This window comes from Malus sylvestris, chromosome 3 (genome assembly GCF_916048215.2).
Source record: "Malus sylvestris chromosome 3, drMalSylv7.2, whole genome shotgun sequence".
Classification (NCBI taxonomy): Eukaryota; Viridiplantae; Streptophyta; class Magnoliopsida; order Rosales; family Rosaceae; genus Malus; species Malus sylvestris.
In genome coordinates, this window is record NC_062262.1 from 11274586 (window position 1) to 11289341 (window position 14756).

The 14756-nt window shown below is 42.7% G+C and overlaps 2 protein-coding genes across 2 annotated transcripts; both read right to left on the reverse strand.

Annotated features, from left to right (window-relative positions):
• Positions 1–2573: 2573 nt before the first annotated feature.
• LOC126616970 (beta-amyrin 28-monooxygenase-like) lies at positions 2574–3886 on the reverse strand. Its single transcript, XM_050285069.1, has 2 exons — positions 3498–3886; positions 2574–3226 (listed from the first exon to the last, which is right to left on the reverse strand). Exons 1-2 carry the CDS (start codon positions 3884–3886, stop codon positions 2836–2838), a joined length of 780 nt encoding a protein of 259 aa, XP_050141026.1. The 3' UTR covers positions 2574–2835.
• Positions 3887–9102: 5216 nt separating this feature from the next.
• Positions 9103–14235, reverse strand: LOC126615985 (E3 ubiquitin-protein ligase WAV3-like). The gene is made up of 2 exons (XM_050283938.1): positions 13804–14235; positions 9103–11438 (listed from the first exon to the last, which is right to left on the reverse strand). Exons 1-2 carry the CDS (start codon positions 14044–14046, stop codon positions 9504–9506), a joined length of 2178 nt encoding a protein of 725 aa, XP_050139895.1. The 5' UTR covers positions 14047–14235; the 3' UTR covers positions 9103–9503.
• Between the last annotated feature and the right edge of the window lie 521 nt (positions 14236–14756).

Here is a 14756-nt window from a genome sequence, read left to right on the forward strand (position 1 = left end):
GATCTTTAAGGATTTGATTCAAGGGTGGTGAATCAGCACGTACAGCCCACAACGCCTAGTAAGTCGACCCAAGAATTTGAGGGTCAAAACGAGTTCACCGTCCAGAGTGATTGCAACCCTGATGATATGAGATACTTTTGATTTTGAAGAAGTAGCGGATGACTCAACACGTGCTTTGTTGCACTTGTTTCCACAAGCTTCAAGGTATCATTTTCATTTCCTTTAACTGTTCCTCAGGCGGATGCGGCATCTTCTCGAGTTCTTCATCTCAGACTCCTTCTGCTGAGTTGACTGTGCATGCTGCATTCTTCTCTGCTTGTTTCTTCAGGCAGATGTGGCAGCTTCTCGAGTTCCTCAGTTCGGACTCCTTCTGCTGAGTTGACTGTGTAGACCGTATTCTTCTCTGCTTGTTCCTTCTGCACGTTGTCTCCACATGCTGCAAGGTATCATTTTCACTTGCCTTATCTATTCTTCAGGCAGATGTGGTAGCCTCTTTGGAAGTACAGCAGCAGTGGGAAACGAGTACTCGAGAGCAGTGCTAGGTAGGCAATCAGGGAAGGGTTCCAAGCAGTCGGTTCCTTACCCGAGTTTGAGTGGAAGTTCCGGCATATTGTTTTCTTTATCCTTGTCTTTGTAGGTAAGAACAAGGATAAAGGAAAGGACAGGGAGAATGCATGATATGAGATACTCTTGCTTTCTACCCTGGTGATATGAGATACTTTTGCTTTGGAGTCATTGGCTTGCAGAGGTACCCCAAGGAATAAGGAACATTGAATGACTCGAGAGGCTTCGTTGGGAAAGCATTTTTTGGAGATGAAGAAAGGCTCTGTATGTCTGCCTTGCTATGGAAGGTGAAGGTGGACAGTTATAGGAATTTCTTTAGTACCTGTAGAGGTACTATTCTTTTACTCGTGTCGGTAACCAATGCGTGATTGATCAGTATGGCTTCACGTGCTTTCTTCTTTATCAGAAATCTTCGACAAATTGTCCGTAATTTTCGTCAAGCTGAGTGTGCATGTGATAGGTGTTGACGAGGCTGAAAAAAGACTGGCGCCTCTTCGATATCTGGGATCGGCGCTTCGACAAATTGCCCGTGATATTCGCAAAGCTGAGTTTGCACGTGACGGGTGCTGACGAGGCTGAAAAAGACTGGCGCCTCTTCGATACCTGGGATTGGCGCTTTAACAAATTGCCCGTGATTTCCGCAAAGCTGAGTTTGCGTGTGACGGGTGCTAACGCGTCTGGAAAAGAAAGATGCTTCTCCGATTTCTGAGCTTGCCTCTTCGATTTTTGAATCGACATTTTCGAACTCTGAGCTCACCTCTTTGATCTCTGAAATCCCGTCGAGTGCTGATTTTTATAGAGGCACGCAGTTCGTTTCAAAGCACACTTGAATTTTCGCTTGTAGAAACTCCCCTCTTGCACTTCTAAGATCTTAATTTGTCCGACCTCTTCTTTCTTCAACACCTTTGAAAATGTCTGGGCCCTCCGACCGTCGTTTTGATTTGAACCTTGGTGAAGAGGCAGTCCCGCCTTCTCCAGACAACATATGGCGTCCATCCTTCATATCCCCTACTGGTCCTCTTACCGTTGGGGATTCGGTGGTGAAGAATGATATGACTGCTGCGGTGGTGGCCCGGAACCTTGTCACTCCCAGAGATAACAGACTACTTTCCAAACGGTCTGATGAGTTGGCTGTTAAGGATTCTCTGGCTCTCAGTGTGCAGTGTGCAGGTTCTGTGTCTAATATGGCCCAACGCCTATTTGCTCGAACCCGTCAAGTTGAATCATTGGCGGCTGAAGTGATGAGTCTCAAACAGGAGATTAGAGGGCTCAAGCAGGAGAATAAACAGTTGCATAAGCTCGCACATAGCTATGCGACAAACATGAAGAGGAAGATTGACCAGATGCAGGAATCTGATGGTCAGATTTTACTTGATCATCAGAGGTTTGTGGGTTTGTTCCAGCAGCATTTGCCTTCTTCTACTGGGGCTGTACCGCGTAATGAAGCTCCAAATGATCAACCTTTGGCTCATCTTCTTCCTGGAGTTCCGTCGAGTGGTGTGACTTCAAACAGTCAACCTCCGGCGCCTCTCATTTCTAGAGCTCTGCCGAATGGTGAGGCGGCACCTGATCGTCCTTGAAGATCCCCTCTTGTAAATTTGATTTGATTTGATTTTTTTTTTTTTTTAATTTATGTATAATGCAAATTTATGTAAAATTTCCAGAAAAATAAATAAAATGGACCTTCTATTTCTCTCTATGCATTTTTTTTTTTTTTTTTTTTTTTTTTACAATTTTTTTTTTCTTTCCGCACATGGTGCCCATGCACCACCAGAAACTTTTTATCTGCCATGGGGCTGTACCCCATCTTTGATCCACCATTCCTCTTTTTTCACGTGGTGCCAGATGCACCACCACCATTCCTCTTTTTGATCCACCATTCCTCTTTTTTATTTTTTTTTTATTTTTTTTATTTTTTAATTGTATTTCTTTCTGTATAAATTAGGATGCTTGGCGGAGGGATTTGTAGGGAAGGACGAAGACGGACGGAGATGGACGGAGAAAAGGAGCCGGAGGTGTGGAGTTTTGTGGCTGATCATCCTTGCTAGGCAGAAGAAAAAAGGTCTTGCAGAGGAGGACGAGGAAGGAGGAAGGAGGAAGGTGTCACGGGCCGTTGGTCTGAAGGCGGCAAGGATGAACTTTGAAGGAATCTCTCAAGACACCCTATACTCCCCAACGAGCTTTAATCATCAGCAACCAAACTGAAGATGGCCATTGTTATATCTGGGAGCGTAGCTAGGTGGTGGGCCCACGATGGTGACGTGGAGCGAGCTATAATGACACGTCTGACGGTCGTGCAACGCCGTTGCCGGACTTCGGTTGCCGTAGAAGCTCTGTCAATGTCTCTGCCATTTGCTTGGCGCAATTGGTGTCGGATTGAGACAAAGTGACGATAGGAGGAATCGCTCCTTCGCGGACCACCATGTTACGGTGGACCCCACTGTTCTCGCAAAGCTTCAGCAATATCGCCACCGATATCTCCTTCTGCTGCTGCGACCCCATCTCTACAATTTCCACTAGCACCGGAATCTCGCCTTCCTCCACCAACGCTGCGCAGGTCTCCAGCACCGACACAAGGATGCTCAGCACGTACGCCGACTTGTCCACCATGTTCGACCCGAAGTTCGCCATTAATTCCACCAGCGGTTTCATGATTCCCGACCTGGTTACTTGTACAGACACCCAGGGCACGACTCAGGCGGGTCGACCAGGTCCGAGAACTTCGCCAGGTCCGAGTCGTGCAGGCCTTCGATGGGTTTCCGTGTATCTTTCCGCCGTGCTCAAATACCTTGCTGCTGAGAGCGATTAACAGCGGATCGCGGAGGAGAAGCTCCAGATCTGGTAGGCGATATCGTGTTCCTTTATGTGACTTCTGTGCTTGTCGCACAACAACAACATGTGTGACAATATGTCTTGCGTCGGCGACGCCTTACCCTCCGCCAAGTCTATCTTCCTCTGCTTGATGATCTTCGTCAGCTCCTCCCTGATGAAGTTGGATGCCTTGATCGCTTTGTAAAACGGAGTTCCCGGGAAATCCAGAGGCATCGATGATTCCAAAGGCCAAAACTACGAACGGGTCGCCTAGCCTGGCGATTTCAACCGAGTCGTCCAGGCTCACAAACAACCGTGCAGCAAGCCAAAAGGTGTAATTCTTGGCGAGGGGGAAAACTTCAACTTCCTTCTTGTTTTCCCAGCCGTCGGCGAAGTGGCGTTGGGCGACGGTGTCCATGATGCCGATGTATGGCTGGAGAGCTTCGGGCTTTATGAAGTTGGGAAGCATCTTTCTCATCTTCTTGGCCTCCTCCTTGGCGGAAGTCTCCATAGAAGAAGGGAAAACCTTGTTGACGGAGCTGAGCCATCATGCAGTGACGAGCTTGTTCTCGTTGGAGAACAAGAATTTGTTGCAGGCTGCGCCGCAGAAGATGGCGGCCTTCTCGCCCATGAGGGAGGTCTTGAACACTTCGGAAGACGGCTGCATCGATTGAGATGAAGATGGTGATGGCACTGGGCCGGCCCATGGCATTTGGTGAGCTTGGCGAGAGCTGGACCTAGGCCTGCTGTAGTATTTGCGGCTTTTAAGTGGACATTTCAACATATATAATATAAAAATATATATATATTATATATAATTTTTTGTTGTTTGTTTGTTTGTTTTTTTTTTTTTTTTTTTTTTTTTTTTTTTTAAATACATAAACATATGTATTCATCATTTTTTTAATAAAATTGACTTTCTTTAATAAAACATTTATTTATATTTTGATGTGACTGAACTTGAAATTTTGAATATTCAAGCTGCCTACGTACCCCTCTAAAGAAGAGATCAAGTCGTAACGTAGTTCAAATACATACATATTTTTTGGTATTTTCTTTTTGTGGTGCCGTTTGCAGTTTCAACTCGTGCAGGCACGGAGCGTTGGTGTTGTTTGCAGTTTCAACTCATGCAGACAATGAGCATTTGGTGCCGTGTTGCAGTTTCAGCTCGTGCAGGCAAGGAGCGTTTGGTGTTGTTTGCAGTTTCAACTCGTGCAGACAAGGAGCATTTGGTGCCGTGTTGCAGTTTCAGCTAGTGCAGGCAAGGAGCGTTTGGTGTCGTTTGCAGTTTCAACTCGTGCAGACAAGGAGCATTTGGTGTTGCCTTTTATGCTCGTGCGGATCAGGAGCGTTGATGTCGCCTTTTATGCTCGTGCAAATCAGGAGCGTTGTGCCATGCAGTTTAGGCTCGTGCAGGCGATGAGCCTTGGTTCGTGCAGTTTAGGCTCGTGCGAACAAGGAGCATTGGTGAATTTGTCAAGCAATTTTGGCGAGGCGTTCCTCACAATCTTCATAGCAATGAGCCTTGACCGAGTGATTGAAGAAGTCTTTGGGCAAGAAATCACGCATCGTGATGGGGATGGACGATCTATATGTCGAAATTTCATCATCTTCAACAAGTTCACATTGCTTTGAAGGTTGACAAGAGCTGCTTTGCCCCTTTTCCGATTGACGGACTTGTGGAGGAGACGTATGCTTCTTGTGCAATTTCTTAGGAGTGACTTGAGTCCATCCTTCAATTTTGCTTGTCTTGGACGATGCCCCCAGCGGTTGAGGTGAAAACTTTGAGTCGGAAAAGCCAGAAGTGAGGGTGGTATAGTTTGACTTCGCCACTTCGTCAAGATCTAGCTCGATGATTCCTTTCTGAGCCAGCTTCATGATGAGATCTTTCAGCACGAAACATTTTTCTGTCGGATGACTGATGAAGCGGTGGAATTTACAGTATCTTGGGTTGTCGGTACGATTCATCTCTTCCGGCCGTCTGCACTCAGGCAAACTGATCACCTTCTTGTTCAACAGGTCATCCAGCATGGCAACCACATCAGAGTCGGGGAATGGATAAGTCTTCTCCTCAAGCTCCTTCAAAGTGCGTCTACGCATCTCTTGATCATGAAAAGCTTCGTTTTGAATCGTCTTGCCTCGTGTAGGGATTTTGACGGGAGCTGTGTTGACTGTCATTACTTCTTTGGTGGATTTCCACGTAGCCTTCTCCACCTTTGGCCCAAGAACTTTGTCGTTCTTGTAGTCGGCGATTGGTTCCTTCTTCCCATGATGGGCGATGCTCAACTCCATGTCATGGGCGCGAGTGGCCAATTCCTCGAAAGTCCGTGGTTTAATGCCTTGAAGGATGTATTGCAAACCCCATTGCATGCCTTGGATGCACATCTCAATTGAAAAGGTTTCCGAGAGCCTGTCTTTACAGTCGAGGCTTAGAGTGCGCCATCTGTTGATGTAGTCAATGACTGGCTCGTCCTTCCACTGCTTTGTGCTCGTTAGCTCTAGCATGCTCACAGTGCGGCGGGTGCTGTAGAAGCGGTTGAGGAATTCTCGCTCTAATTGCTCCCAGCTGTTGATAGACTCAGGCTCCAGATCCGTGTACCACTCAAAGGCGTTTCCTTTCAGCGAGCGCACAAACTGCTTGGCGAGGTAGTCCCCTTCGGTTCCTGCGTTGTTGCAAGTTTCAACGAAGTGGGCAACGTGCTGTTTCGGGTTTCCCTTTCCATCAAATTGCATGAACTTTGGTGGTTGATAACCCCTCGGCATCCTTAGGGCGTCGATCTTCTTTGAATACGGCTTTGAGTACAACCCGGAGGTATATGAGCCCCCTTCGTACTGTGCCTTGATGGTGTTGGTGATCATCTCTTGCAGCTGCTGGATAGAAAGAGATCCCATGAGTGCCGCTACTTGGTCTGGTTTCGGCTTCCCATCGATTTTCTTCACCGGGGGTTCTTCGTCTCCGCCAGCTCCTCCCTTTAGTGGATCATCCTCTGGGTCGGGTTTCTCGCTGTCCTGCGCCTCCAGTCGGTTGACTAATGCCGCGATTTGCAAGTCTTTTTCTTCCACAGTTCGAGTTAGTCTTGCGATTGCTTCATTCATTTGAGCAAGCTGTTCCTCGACTGAAGTTGCTCCAGCGGTCATGACTTGCATGGCTGAACTGCCGCTTGAATCGTCATCGGAGAGCATGGATTCGGAGTATTCCCTTGGTCTTTCCCCCCTTGGTGCCCTTAGTGAGGCTAAGGTGATCATAGGCTCGCGCCTGGGGTACTCTTGTCCCTTTGGCAGAGTTGATGCAGAGGTGAAAGAGGTGGCAGAAGTAGCTCTTGCCATGCTTCGAGTCGTGATGCCCAAAGTGACACCACTTGCGACGAGGACGCTCTTGTTCTTTGCGCCGGTTGCGGGAACAGTTTGAGCCTTCCTTGATGCCATTAATTTTCGAAGTGCGCTTGAATTTCGGAGAAAGAGATGAGAGGCAAAGATGGTCCCACTGGGCGTGCCAATTTGTGAACACGGAAAATTCCTGAAACGAAAGAGACAAGAACAACGTGCACAAACAAATATTATGTATTTGATGATTTTGGGTTACAATTTCTCTCTATTTTGATCCTCTGATTCGATCTCCGTAAGGTGTGTATTTGTGGATGTTTCGTTGATCCAAGGGCCGTCGGGGCTTGATATTGGATAAACTGTTGGAAGTTTCTTCAAAGGGCCGTGGACTTGATCTTTGAATGTGGATTTGAGCGGATCTTCAAGGAGTCGTTGGGGCTTGATCTTGAGGATGAATGTTTCTTCAAGGGGCCTTTTGAGGCTTGATCTTGAATAACAGTGATGAGTGGATCTTCAAGGGCTTTTGGGCTTGATCTTGAAGAAACAGTGATGAACAGATCTTCAAGGGCTTTTGGGCTTGATCTTGAAGAACGGTTGGATGTGTGTGGATTCGCCGACGTTGTTGATCTAAAGGGCCGTTGGGGCTTGATCTTGGATGAACAGATGATGAACGATGGTGCTTTCTTCAAGGGTCGTCGGGGCTTGATCTTGAATTGGTGGATGATTGTTGATCCAAATGGCCGTTGGGGCTTGATCTTGGAAGAACGATGAACGAAGAACGAAGAAGGCTTTCTTGATTCTTCGGGAACCTGGATGCTTGAGAGCTTTGGAGTTTCAGAGCTTCAGAGCTTCAAGGTGTAATATGAATTGGTTCCTTTTAAATGAATGAAATGGGCTTGTATTTATAGAAATTTCCAAGGCCTAATTTTGAATATAATATTCCAGATGAAATAAGTCGTTTCTGCCAGGTGTTGACACGTGTCCTATTTGATGACTTTTCCAACTCATTTCAATTTTCGTTGAGTCACACGCTACGTGTAAAATTTATGTAATACATGAGCGTTGAAACTTTGATTTATCGGTCAACATTTATTTACCGAAATTTCGATGTCTACAGTATCAACGTGTTTTAATGAAATTGGTTGTTTTTGGAAGAAAAAAAATGAAATTAGTTGTTAGACCCTAGAGAGAGAGAGAGAGAGAGCACTGCGAATCTGAACGAAATTTGAAGGTTCCTTAAGTAAACAAGTTCAAACCTAAGAAAAGCCCCCTAAAATACCAAAGCTTGTAAAAGAGTCCAAATGTTGGCGTATTTTATGTAGGAAACAGGGTTTCGAAAGGAAATAAAGCTGGACAAAAGATGACGAAAAGTTTACATATTCCGACCAAAAATTGAGAATGAAAATACTCATCATTCATCAGATTCGAACTTAAAACATATTACTTAAAAATGAAAAAAAAAATACTACTAAATTGTAATACTAGGTGGCATCATATTCCGGAAATTTGAATATGAAGAAATGAAAGAAAACAAATGAAGTGTTCAAACGGCTTTCTAGGGTATTGTTATATTTCAAATACATGTCAAATGTATTTCATCTAGTTATTCAATCGAAATAGATTCACCCTCATGTTTTCTAGTTTATGTTGCAAATTGTCAAACCCAAATCCATATTTCAAATCCCTCCACCCAACTAGAGAGTTTTAGAGCATGTTTGGTACTCTACTTAAATCAAACTTTTTAAACTCAAAAATAATTTTCAAGTTTTAAGTTTTAAAAACTTGTTTGGTATGACTATTTTCAAAAACTGAACTCAAGACTAATTCAAAATTATAGTCTATTATCTAAAAACACAAAAAATGAGTTTTTAAAGTTTTTAAACTTAAACTTACTTATTTCTTTTCTCTCCCTCCTCCCCTCTCACTTCAAATCTCTCTCTCTCTCTCTCTCTCTTTTCTTCTTTCTCTCTCCCCCTTCTCTCTCTCTTTTTTTTAACCTTTTTTGCCTCTCCTCAAATCTGCTCTTTTCATTATCTCGGTTCTTTCTCTCTCTCATCTTCCTCTTCATCTCCTTCGATTCTCTCACTTCTTTCTATTTCCTCCAATCATTTCTTAGTTTCTTTCCTCTTCTCTCCTCTTTCTCTCTTGACCCCCTTATTTTGGATATCTTTGTCCAATATAAGTTGTAAGATTCAAAATTTTTAAATCGCATACCAAAAAAGTTTTTGAGACTTAAAGAAAATTGTTTTCAAAAAAAATTCTTAAGAAATGTTGAGAAATTATAAAAATTTTCAATTATGATACCAAACAAGCCCTTTTTTTTTTTTTTTTTTTTGCTTCACTCAATTGAATAAGTCAGAAGATTAGTAGTTCTTGAGTTCAAAACTTCAAAGCAATGATAACTTAGTGAAAAGAATGAGTAGATATACCATTGTCATATATTCAAGTGAATAACTCACCCGAAAGTATCCCCACAATTACAAGGCTATACCCCCTTCTCTTCTCATAAAAACAAAAGAAAAACTAAACCATAAACAAAATTAAAATAGAAAGACCCTCTACTCCCACCTCCTCCTCCTTTTTCACAATTGATCTCAGCCCCCATTACTCACATTTACCCAGTTCTTATTCATGTACATGAGATAACAACCAAATATACTCCCCCAAAAGTTATATCATCCAAAATTCCTCTGTATCCCAGTTATGTCCCCGACTCCCCGAACCATGAAGAAAATTAATAACGAAACAAAAAGGTCCCTTGATGAAGAACATATGGAAGGTGAGGCGAACGCTGCTCTTGAGGATTATCGTGGCTGTGGCTTGGCCGGAAATGATTGAGCACTGCTGAGGGCTCGTTGGGGAGATGGGTTCCCTAACAACATGGTTTGTGAACGTGTCACCATGTCTATCATCGATGGTGTTTGGTAAGATAGCACAAGGCTAGTGCTATCTGTGGAATCACCTCGAGCAGTTGCCCTCTGCCATGAGTGTGAGCTCAATCCTGATAAAACGTATGCTCTTCCCGATTCCTCATATGCACCACGGTTTCCCATCCTTTCTTGCATCTCCTTTAACTCAGCGGAAAGTGAGACACACAGGCAGTCACCAGCTAGTGCGGAAGCAGTTTCAGACAATGCCATACGACAGCTTTCCAGGACAGAGACTGCACCAGCCAAATCACCGTTCTCAGCTGCCACTCTAGCCTCGGCCATTGCTTCTGCTGCACGAAGCCTGTTCTGCTGCCTGTCTACTTCCAGCGACACTATTAGTTGTCCTACTACTTCAGGCCTTTGGATCGTGACTTCACTGCTTTCTTCCAAATTCAACATTTCTTTCGTAATGGGATCTCTGTAAGCACAGCTAACCTTTACCAGCGACATGTCATTACCGGACACATCATCTGGAATATTGATTGTCACCAAAAAATCCCTTTCTTCTTCAGCATACAGGTCTCCAACATCAATACAACCCATTCTTGCATCAGCCATCATGCTGGTTCTGTAACTTCCTGCTTTTATTGATCCGAGTTGCAAACTCGTGTGAACACACTCAATTCTAACCTTTAGTTCTTGCACTACCACACTCAAAAGGCCGCCAATACACTGTGCAAATGCATCCTGAATCACACTCTCAGCTTCTATGAAAGAAAATGTTCCACCAGAAATTTCCGAGATTGAATGCATCGAGGCAGCATCATGGTCTGCACCAAATCCAAATGCGTGAACTGGAATTCGCAAGCCCGCTGCATTATTGCGACGGATAGAGATTGGGATAAGTGATTGGTAATCTGATCGGGGATGGATCCCACTAGGACTACTGACAGTGTATGTATCCTGCCCATCAGATAGTAGTATGATACTGCAAACTGGGTTCTTCCACTTGCGGTCTACTAACAACTTGGTACCTTTCCTAAGAGCCTCAGCAATGTTTGTCCCACCACTTGAAACCAGAGAGTTTACCGCCTGCAATGCCTGCTGTCGCCCAGTATCTGTCATCCGACGAAGGGGAAAAAGCCGGCGGGCAGTAGATGAGAAGGCAATTACAGACAGCCGATCAGATGGACCAAGGTTCTGTACAACAAACCCCATTGCCCGTTTCAGCAAAGCAAGTTTTGTACCTGCCATGCTGCCACTGATATCAAGCACTGTCACAAGATCTACTGGAGCACGAGAAATTTGAGATACTGGTGGTGTCTGGTTTCTGCTGCTATTCTGTCTTCCACTTGTATGAGGAGCCTTAAGGTGGATTAGAACAGTGAAGTTATCATGAGAGGCTGCTCTTTGAATGGCCGGAACTTCAGGATATGTTTTGACCTCTATTGTTCGAATAGAATTGTTATCATAAGCATCTTCGACAGATGGGCTTTTGTTGGAAATCTCAGGTTGCTGATCTAAGCTTTCATCATCGTCAAATATAACTGGTTCGGGAGTGTGAAAGAGTGAAGAAACCGGTCGGGTTGCATCAACTCGTGGGGGAGGAATTTGTCGTAAAACGGCCATCCATGAATCATCTTGGGGCCAACCAACAGGGTTAATTCTAGAACCACTGCCTGAAAGATCAGAAGCGGGGCTCTGAAAGGGGATTTCTTTCCACTTTGCTCTGCAAACTGGACAAATTTGGTTTCCATGTTTTACATTAGAAGTAATACAGTGGAAGTGGAAAGCGTGGGAGCACTCTGCAGTGAAAATGGCATGCCCCTGTCCTGTCTTCATGGTCGTCAAGCATATTGCGCAGGTCCTCTACAGTCAAGAACAACCTGGTTAGAACAATGTAGGCTGGTACTACATTCAGAACGGAAAATGTTGAAGGTACACAGGAAAAATATATTAAAGTTATGGAAACACCTCTGTCAACAAAAGTGATCCTTAAATTGACTACAGGAGGCACCTCATATAACCTACCATTGAAGGAGAAATCAAGGATAAATTCTAAAAACCAACTCTAGTTTATTATCTGATTAACATCGCATTCAGAAGACTTGTAAAAATAAATTTAAAATAGGAATATAACATAATTTAGCAAACTAGGGTTTCAAAGAATTGGCTAGAAAAATAAAACGCATTGTTCAAAAAAAAAAATTTCTGGATCATACTATGTTTCATATATCTTTCTGCACAAAATATTACAATTGATTAGAAATATCTTCTTCAAGAATTCCATTTAGCTTGTGGTTATTGCAGTTTACAAAGAAAGAGATTCATTCAGAACTTTATACCTTTTATAGTTAATCACTTGCTGAAAAAACTGCATTTCTACAAGTCTCAAAATTAAGATTAAGGAATGATTTGATGAATCCACACATAAACTTGATGGGATAACCTTTTATCAGATTTACTTGACCATAAGCTTCGACGTGTGGGTTTGAAACCGGTAACTCTCCAAGAAAATCATTTAGCTATCAAAGCAAGCTATGAAGAACAGTAATTTAAGTACATAAAAAATGAATGTCCAATATGGGATTTACAAGGAAATTAAACATGCATGTCCATGTCTTTGTGTACAATGAGCAGGCACTTTTCCAATCAAAAATAATAATAACAAAATAAGCATCCATATAAACATCTAGATTTCGTTTCTTTCGGGGACACGAGTTCTTAGTTTTCAGGTATCATGGATTATTAAAATAGTACCTCTCAGCTTTAACTCAAAAACCACTATTTGCATTTGCCCTAAAAACGTAGAGCATCCAAATCCAACCCTTTAATTTAGAGAATCTCAACCCTGGCTTGTAATATTATTCAGAATTTTTTGATGCATGTGAATGTTTGGAAGGGTCAACACTCCACGGTATCATATGAAAGCTTTAACCCTGCAGCTCCACTTCCACTTGTGCATAAAAAGATTAAATATATTTCACCGTATCTACAGCACAGTATCAGTTGGCAATTTCGAGATTCTTTATACAATTAATTAATCATTTTCTTGGTCAATAATACAATTAATTAACTATGATCAAAGGGGTGCCTAGTTTAATCAGCTAGCCAACAAAAGAAGGAGGTCAATGAGAAATGGTCAAAAAAATTGTGGAGGACACAACGGGAAATTCCATCGATCAAGGGGATGACTTTTCAAAAGCAAAGAATAACAAAGCATATTGCAGACTAACGATAAACCTTTCAAGTTGGTACGAAAAAAAGAAAATTGAAGCTCATCAAAAGAAGAATGATGGATTGCTCCTCTCAATTGCCTCTTCAATTCTCCTTTGGTTGCTTTTGCTGATGCTCATTGCAGGAAAGCTCACAACAATCAAAGGGTCCACAATCTAGAGAGAGAGAGAGACAGAGGTGTGTGGAACAGCGCACTTGTGCTGACCAGACAAAGCACTTTCCCTTGGAGGAAAGGAAATGTACAGCAGCCAGCAGGGACTCAGCGAGTGAAGTGCATTCCTTTTCTGATGAAATGTTAGCCAAAGGACAATGGTCCTTAAAGGGGACTAGTCCACTTTCTCTATCCCCACAACCACAACCCTTCCTCACATCTCTCTCTCATTCTCTGCAAATAGCTGAAAACAACCTGACAACCAATACCCCATATTCACAAAACTCACATTATCACCACCACCCCCCCACCCCACCAAAACCACCATCATCTACCCCACATCAACAAACACACAAAAGAAAAAAACTTCAATCATGATTAGGAGTTGGCATCACCAGTATATTATTATAAAAATATCATAAACATGTTACGTATACCATCTTTTTTTGTTTATGCAAGTGATATTGGGAGATGGGAATTCAAACTCGAGACTTCGGATGCAAGGGATAATGTTCTTAACTAAGTGAGTTACGCTAGCGCAAATATGTTTGGTTACGCCTTTACCTACTATAGAGTGCATGTAAAGAAATGAAATTTACTGTTCAAAGACAATATTTAATTAATAGCATTCACTATTCACTACGAATCTACCATGGATATTCAACTAATAGCAAAACCCATCTAGGCACCAAATGGCACAACAAATTAACAAGAAGATAAACCCAAATGATAAAATTGCACAAATAAAACAAATTAGCAAAGATTGACCCAAACAACAACAAAACCAATAACCAAAAGCTTAACATGCAAATGAATTTGTAAAGAATACAGAAAAAAAATCCAAACCTTGGAGCACTTGGTTCCAGTTTTGGGCAACCGGAGGCCGGAAGACGACGGCGTGGGCGTGGTGGGTCGGCAATCGGAGCCACCACCCATCGGAGAAAGCAGAGAGGAGGATGAAACGGCGTCGGAGAATCTAGATGCGGCAACGTCATTCGATGAGACTGGCGGTTCCTCTCTGGTTTGAGGAACATAGAGACAAGAATTCAACCCAAAAGCAAGCTTGGCTTTCCTCCATTTGCTTCCCATTTTTTTAAACTTGTTTTTTTCTCAGCTCAAAATCTTTGTAAAGATCCAAACTTCAGATCTTGAATATGTGACCCATACCCATGATATAAGGTGAAGAAGCCATGGTGGAATTGTGGAGGTGGTGTGTCATGTTGTGGTGGTTTTGAGCTCAACAAGAAATTGAATAATAAAGAGGCAACAATAAGTGTTTGACAAGTTTGAGAGCAAGTGGTTTTATAGGGACATGTAGAAAATGAAAGGGGAGACTGATAAAGTTATTTTTTTTTAATAAATTATTGCAATGATCTTTTAATTTTAACTTATTTGGAGTAACGGTCTCTCAATTAAAAATTTATTACCATTGGTCTCTCAACTCATTAAAACGTGCAACTATGATCACTCAACTAATAATCTATTACCATTAGTCCCTCAACTTTAATTCAATTGGAGAAATGGTCTCTCAACTTTAACTCAATTCGAACAATAGTCCCTCAACTTTAACTCAATTGTAGCAATGGTCCTTCCAACATAACTCGTTTTAACAAAATTCTGACGAAGTTGACGAAAATGACCAAAGTTACACGTTTTGATGAGTTGAGGGATCCTAATTGTATCAATGGTCCTTCCAACATAACTCATTTTAACAAAATTTTGACGAAGTTGATGAAAATGATCATAACTATATATTTTGATGAGTTGAGGGACCAATAGTAATGAATTTTTAGTTGAGG